The sequence below is a fragment of the Mercurialis annua genome, linkage group LG6 (genome assembly GCF_937616625.2).
Source record: "Mercurialis annua linkage group LG6, ddMerAnnu1.2, whole genome shotgun sequence".
NCBI lineage: Eukaryota > Viridiplantae > Streptophyta > Magnoliopsida > Malpighiales > Euphorbiaceae > Mercurialis > Mercurialis annua.
The window spans coordinates 15,235,936-15,245,658 of NC_065575.1; the positions used below are offsets into that span (position 1 = coordinate 15,235,936).

At 39.9% G+C, this 9,723-nt stretch overlaps 1 protein-coding gene across 1 annotated transcript; it reads left to right on the top strand.

Annotated features, from left to right (window-relative positions):
- Positions 1 to 2,767: 2,767 nt before the first annotated feature.
- LOC126687645 (uncharacterized) lies at positions 2,768 to 3,612 on the top strand. The gene is made up of 2 exons (XM_050382200.1): positions 2,768 to 3,189; positions 3,267 to 3,612. The coding sequence occupies exons 1-2, from the start codon at positions 2,768 to 2,770 to the stop codon at positions 3,610 to 3,612; spliced, it is 768 nt and encodes a 255-aa protein (XP_050238157.1).
- Positions 3,613 to 9,723: the final 6,111 nt, after the last annotated feature.

The following is a 9,723-nucleotide window of genomic DNA, read 5'->3' on the forward strand; positions in this document are numbered from 1 at the left end:
AAATTACCGGTCTGAGTTCTTGACTCGTTTGCTGGCGAAGTGGATGCAGAATCCAGCTTTGAATCCGTATGAATGTTGCGTTCTTGGAGAATTAACACTATTATTGTTTTTAGAACCGGAATCGATGTGATTGTGTGTGTGTGGTAGGGGTCTGCACGGTTCGGGGGAGTCCGAGAAATGCTAAATATCCGGAACCGTATCAAAAGGCGGGGATCTCTAAAATAAAGTCTCTGGAACTGTACCATAAATCGGTTCGGTTTAGGGATTTCATTTTTCGGTACGATTCGGTACGACGGTTCAATACGTTTCGATACGGATATCACTAGAACTATAGATTTTTTTCATTTATATCGTGATCTCAAACATTTTTATCATATTATTTAATTCATCAAACTAATTTTTTTAATTTTGTATTGATGGATAACAAATCCTATCTTAAGTACAATAGAGCTGAGTCGTAGGAGATCCATTCTCAGACGATACCGAACTCCCGCCCGAAGGGCCAAAACAGACGAAACAGGCGTCTGAATCCATAGGCTACGCCTCGATTGGAACAACATTTGATGGGAAGAATGTTGAATCCCTGAGGACTCGGACAAAGCGCGTCGACTCTGGGATTCGGACAGATTACCAGATCTACTGAATATTCTCGAGTATCTTACCTATTTGGATACAAACTCCAACTTAGGAAGACGAGACTATTTAGGAAGACGTTCCTAAATAGGACTCATGTCTGAATAAGGAATATCACTCCTAATCAGGGTCAAACCCTACAAAGTAGGATTCACCTTCCTACTACAACTCTACAAGGTATATCATCTACTATAAAAGGAGCTTGAGGTATGCCTAAACACGCAACTACATTAATACATAAAAATGCTGCTTAAGCTCAATACTAACTTTACCATCAGAGAATCAATCAGACAACCACCGTCAGTTAGCTTCTACCCTATTTTGCACGTCACATTACCGGATCAGAAGACAGACTTCATCAATTGGCGCCGTCTCTGGGAAAAGGTTAACAAACTGCAAATCGAAGGAGTTTTTCTGAACTCAAATAAATACTATTGAAGAAGATGACTTCTGACGGAATAAACCTGAAAGATAAACAGTTGATGGACCCCAAAACCCATCAAAACAAACCGGAGATTATTAATGTTACTGAAGACTGAATTCATGGCTCTGCGGGAAGGAGTAACACCGGAGGAACCTCCTTCTCCACTCCCCAGTACCAAACCAACCCAATCAGGGAAGCAATTTAATTGCTTTCAATTTAGGAGCTGAAGGAGAACAAACGCCAGGCATGGCAGCACAAGACATGTATAACAAAATCCTGAAGATAGTGTTGATATATGTCCAGAAAAATTTGGACAGATTGGCCAGCAAAGACAAAAGAACAAACGACAATCATGATGAAACAATGAAGATGCTAAGGGAAAACTTCAGCCCATCTTCTGCCAGAAGAAGAGAAAGAATAGAAAACACAGACCCAGGCCACTAAGGGCCAACCAGAGGAAGAAACCAACAAAGAAGCGAACAAAGAAACAAAGGGAGAAACAAAGAGAGAAACAAAGGGAGAAATGAGATGAGGAACGAAGGAAGAAACGAGATGGGGAACAAAGAGGAAGAAAGCCTAAAAAACCATGAGCATAGAAGAGACGATTCTGAAGAAGAAAATCAGAGAGAGCCGCCAAAAACGGCCAAAATCAAGACGATGCCCGCAGCGGGCTCAATTCTAAAAGAGAAGAACAAAGGGAAAAAGAAAAGGAGGACGTGCCTCCAAAAAGCAAAAAAAAAAAAACAGGATAAAGACGCAGGCAAAGCACAATCAAAGAAAAAACACTAGAAGGGAGAGGGCGAATCCTCAGAATCGCCCCAGAAGAGTAAATCTACATATGTCGTGGAGGAAGACTTGGAAGAAAAGATTGCCAAAGCTTTGAAAAAGTTGAAATCTGAAGAGCTGGACATACACGACCTCAGGTTGAAGGGTTCGCCCCTTTCAGTTGAGATAATGGAGGAAACGATCCCGTACAACATGAAGTTGCCCACCTCGCCAACTTTCAATGGAGAAGGAGATCCGAGGGACCATACATGTAGATTTATCGCCATTATAGGGCTGTTAAGCGTATCCGACAAATCTTATGTTGAGTGTTCCTAACCACCCTCACAGGAACCGCCTAGAGATGGTACAACAAACTCAAGCCTGGATAGATCAAGAGCTTCACCTCACTATCGATAGAATTCTCAACAGGTACCTCACTAATATACCAACCAAAACGACCACCGGCATCATGAGGTCGTGCATTCAGGAGGAAGGAGAAATGCTAAGAAGCTATATCGAGCGATTTTAACAAGCAAGCTATGAAGTAGACAACTTGAATGTCGACATGGAAACCGAAGCACTACAAGAGGGAACACGATTCGACAAATTAGTGGATAAACTGCTGGCTAACAAACCCACCACTTTCTCAAACCTGATGGGCATAGCCAAAAAATACTTCGAACTAGATGAAGACCGCAGGGCTATTTGGGGAAAAAAGGCGAAGGGGTAGGAATCAAAGAAAAAACCCAAAGAGAAGTCCAAATCTCGGTCGGAAGATAGGCGGGAGAGACCTGAAGAGAGCAGGTGATTCGCCCCCCAGGGAAGATACGAACCAAGATACGACCCCTGAGATGATGAACGCAATTATACACCACTGAACACCAGCCGAACTAATGTCCTCATGTGGATTAAAAAAAAAGTCAAAACGTGGTATGGCCACCCAAGATGAAAGCTGAAATCAAAGACACAAGGAAGTACTGCAAATTTCATGAAGATTATGGGCACGAAACAGATGGGTGCCGAGACCTAAAAGTGGAGATAGAGAGAATGATAGATGTAGGCGAGCTGAGGAAGTTTATAGCTCACAAGACAAAGAGCAGTGATAAGGGAGAGAAGAGGAGTAGGGACGACAAAGGGAAGGAAAAGGAAGAAGAGAGGCCATCCAAAATTCTGGGAACTATACACATGATCAATGGAGGAGGACATAACAGTTCGACTATTAGAAAAAAACAAAGGAGAGAAGTGATGAATATCAGAGAAACGCACATGCCATCAGTGATTTTTTACGTTGAGGATTACGAGCATGTGAAAGCACCTCATAATGACACTCTGGTGGTAACAACCATCATCAAAAATTGGAACATGAAGTGAATCCTCATTGATGAAGGAAGTGCTGTAAATCTGATTACGAACGCTGAATATAAGATGTTGGGACGAACCGCAGTAAGGTTGCGCCGAGTACAGATCCCGTTATCCGGACTCGGAGGCCCCTCAATCAACCAACTAGATGTCGTCTCACTGGAAGTCATAATCGGCCCGGAAAGGGGGATCAACAAGAAGGTCATGCCCTATTTAACATAGTGGGTATGGAACTGACATATAATGCCATCCTCGGGAGACCATTCCTCTACGATTCAGCTGCAGTAACCAGCATAAGAGCCCTGGCAATGACAGTACCGACTGAGAAGGGAGTAGTAACGCTGAGAGGTGACCAGAACATCGCCAAAAAATGCTACGACGAGTCTGTTGTAGATTTTCAAGAAAACAAAACAGAGAAGAAAGGAGAGTAGAAGGAGTTAAATAACACATCGCTAGTAAAGACCTTATGTCATACCCGATGGTGTTACAATTATCTTTAATGTTTTGTAAGCAGTTATTATATTAATAAAAGTTCAGTTTTCAAGTAATGTGTGATCCGCTAAACGCAAAAAAGGAACCGGAAAACAAAGCAAAAAGCTAAAGATAAGAGTTTAAATTAACTCGAGCCAGGCGAAACGATAAAAGTTAGTTTAGATTAAAGAGTTTAGATTAACTCGAGCAAGGCGAAATGCCAAAATAAGAGTTTAGATTAACTCTCAAATAAGGCAAAATGCCAACAAAAGATAGAGTTTAAATTAACTCTAAATATAATACAAAAAAAGAAAAGGATGAATCAACTCGAAAAATACCAGGAACGTTTCAAAGAAAAGCTTAACAAAAACATCGACAACAATAAAATAAAGCACAGGCGAACCAATCAGGAAAAATCCAAAAAGAAATTAAACCAAACATTCGAATCAACAATGAAGGAAAAGAGCCATTATATTCATAAAAAGATCCAAGTTACAAAATCACTACAATGATACAAAAAAGGCAAAGGCCAAAAAATCAAAAATCTACTTTCTCGACAAACGATCCCTCGCCATCTTCTCGAGCAAGTCAAGAGCTATAACTTGAGGATCTAATCCATTCACGCTAGACAAATAATTTTTTGGATTCTGCTTCAAAAGCTTCCTTCCAATGGCGAGACGATACTCGCTGATCAGAGCGGAATAAAAAGCTTTCGTACTAAGAAGACGAATATGAAGCTTCTCCACTTCTTCCCTCAGTTTATTCCGCTCTTCCCCAACATAAGTATTCACCTTAAAGAACTCCTCGATCTCCCGAGTCAGATCATCAATTTTCTTTTCAATTACCTTGACCTGGCGATCGTTAATAGCGTCTTAAGCCTTCAGCTGTAAAAGAAGCGAATCATGCTCTTCCAGCAAAGCCTTTAACTTCGCCCTTTCCGACTCGGACGTCGCCAAAAGAGATATAAGGCATTCAGCTTTCTCTTCGGCACATTGCTGGCGATCGTGCAAAACCAACACAGCTTGAAGGGCCTCACATGAAGACATCAAGGAAAATGAGTTATCAAAGAGAAATCAACAAGAAAAGCTAAATAAGCGGAAAATAAAATTAAAATTAACTCACCGAGAAGCCATGAAAACAAGCGATATCCGAAAGCTCATGACCGGGCTTAGAGGCGAACAAGAAATATCCGCAGGAATTGTCAAACTCCTGATGTACTCAGCCAAACCCGAGGGTTCAGTAGAGTCGACGGGTCATGGCCCTCAACCCACTTCACTAGCTTCGGAGCGGATGACGAACTGCCGCAAGAGCCTTCCCCTAAGGGGGACTCTTCATCGACCCGACGCCTCTTCCAAGATGGCGAACCAGTAGGACCTCAACTCGGGGAAGCCTCCTCTGAGTTTAAGACGATGGCCTTGTCATCCGCGGGCTCGTCAACCGCGGGCTCATCAACCGCAACATCTTCTGCCACGACGATTATTCCATCGCTGGCTAATAAGATCGCCCCAGCAGGAACCAAGGCGACTTGATCTTCAGCTTCAGGCGGCAGCAGCATCTACTTCAGGACCGCCCATCGGAATGTCCAGATCCATTTTGAAATCGGAAAGCAGATCATCAGATGAAGAAGACATCCTAATAAAAAAAAAGATAAATAACAAAATTAAAAATAAATACCTTCAAGAAACGCATTGTGAAGATCCGCCAAACCACGCGAAGGATCCTCCAAAGGAAGCCATCGACACCGAATGTGACTGTTAACCAAAACGTCTAAAATTGGACACTGAAATATACTATGGAATGACAAATCAAAAGCAAGGATCGACTCGGATAAACTTAAAGGAGAAGGATAGTTCGAAAGTCGATAAATAGAAAAACCATCTGGAAAATGAAAAAAAGCAAAATTATGAGTGACTATGAAAAAGCGCTTTCGGCAACCATTGTCCAAACAGGGCAAATAGATGGACGAACGACCCTTACGAACAACTGCAAAAATATAACAACTATCGCACTTCTTTAACTCTACAATATAATAAAAAAACGTTAAGTGAAGGGGATTGGCCCCGAACCCTACACGCTTCGACAAAGGCGAGAAGGACTCTACTTCTCTCGGGATGGAGTTCTCCTACAGAAATCTTTAAGCCCCTACACAACTCTATCAAAAATGGGTCTAAGGGAAACTGAAGACCAGCAGCAAGCTGCTCCTAAAAAGTGATAGCCCTACAAGGCGGACCGGGAGATCCAAAAGAAGGTATACCGTAACCAGTAAGCTTTACTCTATAGTCATAAGGGAAATTATATTTATAATAAATATCCCGAACCTCATCTTCGCTAAGGCAGGAATCGGTAAGAGCCATTGAGGCATATTCCGCTTCGCTGTCACGACCCAAATTATAAAGCCGCGGCCGGCGCTAGGGAACGGGAGTGGTAGCTCCGGAACCCGTAGCAAGCCTTAAATCACTATTAATTTTTCGCAAATAATAAACAAATAACATAAAGCAACAGAAGCAAGTATACATAACATGTATACACAAACATTTACACTAACTGTTCCGTTATCCTCGCGGGCTCTAGTTACCGTACCTCGTACGAACTGGCCTCGCGGTACTATATACATCAGTTAGTGTATCCAACATATCACTGGCACCTAGTGTCGTGCACAACATATAAAACACGTAGCCTACAAAAAAACATATAAACTGGACAACAAGTAATATGTACACTCAACGTGTACTGCTGTCTAGGCTACGACTCTGTCACACGGGACCACTACTGCAGCATTCACAGAAGTCAGATACTAAACATACACAGCTGACTCCTGGACTTCAAAATTGGCCTCTAGCTAGGTCCACATACTAAGTACCTGAAAACATCAAAGGTGAGGGGTCAGTATTTGGGAAAATACTGAGTGAGTTGACATTTACTAACGGTATTAATATAAAAACATAGCATCGCATTTCAAGAAACAATAATATAAAACATATAAACATGTATTTGATCCGTACGAAACTAATATCCTAGCATGCGACACATTTCTCGAATAATCACTATCATTCAACCCAATCGTAAATATCAATCGCGAGTCTAACTCGCTGGTGGCCCAGCCACTAGATACGGAGACTCCAGACTACACCGTAGCCGAGTACTCACTCGTATCAAAAACCCAATCGTAAATATCAATCGCGAGTCTAACTCGCTGGTGGCCCAACCACGCAAATTTTATAATCATCATCAGCTCCCAGCTGTGTCAAGTCATTTCTCAAATGCAATATACTAGACTGACTCGATACTGGTGATCACACAGCCTATTGACACCCAATAGGTAGCTAGTTTCTTCGGATCGCATACTAGTTCTCGTATAAATAGAAATTAATAAAGCATATAACATTTCAATCAATTATATAACATGCGATACGTATAAACAGTATATATATCTATATAAAATATCTTTAATATAAATACACGAAAGTAAATACAACTCACTGTGACCGCAATCCAATCACAAATATGGTCGATGAAATGATATGCCCTCGCTATCCACGTCTACTGACCTCTCTGCTCGCTGACACGTCTGATAAATAATTAATATTTAATGATTAAACGTGAATCTCTTATTCCTATACGTATAATACTTTTAAGTTTTAGGGTTTAGTTTCATTCCGATGAAGTTTTAAGGAGTTTTCAAGGCAATATGCAGGTGCTGCCTGCACACTGACACTGTTTAGTAAAACGACGATCTCTCCCAATTGAACCGTTGGATCGACATGAAATTTGACAGACGAGTTCCTAAGAGGCAAATCTATAAACCGACCGTTGAGATTTTGAATCTGCCAAGTTTTGGGTAGTGTGCGAACGCACACCCTAAATTTCAAGGAGTGTGCGAACGCACACTCAATGTGTGCGAACGCACACTCAATGTGTGCGAACGCACACTCGTGACAGCCCCCGGAAAGTCGTTTTCCGGGGCTTTTAAACCATCCCGACATGCTAAAAACCTTCAAACACGCCAAACCCATATTTCCGTTTACACCAAAACGCTAAAACGATTCTAAAAACGTCAAATTCCTAATCCTTAACTTTAAAACATAAAACAGCCCTCTTTTCACAATTTTAACATCCAATCTTGAAGAATTACCTTAAAACAGAATTTGAGATTGATAGAGGACGAGATTCTGAAGAGATTGCCGCGAAAATCACTCGAATCGGACGTCGAACGGAGAAACGGCGGCGAAACGATCGTGGTCGAGGGTTTTCGACGTTCTGGAGCTTTCTCTTCTTCTGATCTCTTCTTTCATATTTCATTTCTTATATAATTTGACTAAAGTGCCACTTTGATCCTTGTTCTTTTTGTTTACTATCATTTATCCTTTAAACTTTTCTTTTATTCGATTTAGTCCATAACTAAATCGATAAACTCTTAAATTATTACCGTTACGTATTATTTATATCCGATAAATAATACGAAGCTCAATATTAACACTTTTCCGTCAAAATCCAATATTTTCATTTCCGACACAAAGTGGCTAAATTACCACTTTGGTCCCTGTACTCTATTTTGGGCTTTTCTTGTCATTTTTCCTTTTGATTCCAATTCTAACTTTAGAATTGAAATATGATATTAATTTCTCCGCAATAATCTTTTCTAATACCGACCTACTAAAACTTATTTATCTTAGTCTTATCAGAAATCTTTTTGATTTCGCCATTCTGGCGAATCCAGACTGGACACGTGGTCCAATTAGCTAATTAAAGATTTTGGGGTATTACATTCTTCCCCCCTTATAAAAATTCGTTCTCGAATTTTCATAAAGCTTGTTGGGACCTTATGATTGTTCTTCTTCTTTCCTTGTCGTCCATTAATACATGTTAGTCATTTTCTTGTACTTTAACTTTCAGCTCTCTTCTTATAGCTTCCTGCCATTGTATAGTTGAGATTTTTCTTGTCGTTTCTTTTGTCTCTTCTGTTGTTTTTTCCAAAATTGTGTGGCTTAAGACGTTCCATTGGTAACATAATTCTGACGTTATCACCTTTCTTCCTTAACTGGTTATCGGCGTTTCTTACTTCTCTCTACTGTCATCTGACATCTCATTCCTTATTAGCTAATCTTTTTCAACTTGTACCTTGTTTATCACACATGTTGTTTCTTAACGTAGTTGGGTCTGATACATCTTTTACTATCTCCAATTTATCCTTTCTTTGCTTATTTAAGCAATCGTGAATTTCACGTTGCTCTGTTGGTCGTGATCCTTCATCCTTTACCATTGTCTTAAACATTGCATTTCACGTTACCTTTGATTATATAGCTTATATAGTTGTCCTTGTTTACTAGTACTATTCGTATTCTTATCCTCTTCACTACTTTCTAGTTACTCCTTTGAGGTTCGCCTCGAATCTCTTATTGACTTTTCCGCTTACGAAGTTCTTCCTTTACATCACCTTAATCTCTGACTGATTCAACAGACCTTTAATATTTTATATACTTTTGTACTCAAATTTCTTATTGACTTATCAGTCAAAGCTGTTTTTCCTTTACGTCACAATTCCTTATTCATGATGACCTCATAAGAATTTCACACGTTTCTTAAATATTTAAATTTCTTAAGAATCCTTCTTACTGTATAATCAATTTTCTCTTTCGTCTCACATTTTTGTTTCTTTCTTTCAAATAATTTTACGACTTTATTCTCACTTTTCAAGGTGTCGTCTTAGTACCAGTCATGATCATTTCTTAGCTTATCCTTATTCTGTCTCACATCTTCTTCTTGAAGTGTTCTCGATCACTCTTAGCATTTATATCATACTTGACTTTTTAACTCCCAAAATTAGGGAATAGTTTCGACTTTGTTGTCCTATACACCTTATGCTTCTTCAGCATTTATGTCAAGATTCTAATTATCTTTTAAACAACTTACTTTCTCTGTATTAGTATGATACCGTGGTTTCTTAGATACAATTCACTCCTATCTGTCCAATAGTAATGAAGTATCATCTTGTCCTTTAATTACTGTATTCATTACGTCCTTCCTTCATTTATAATAGCTCTGCTACTGCTGTGCTATTCTGATAATCCTTC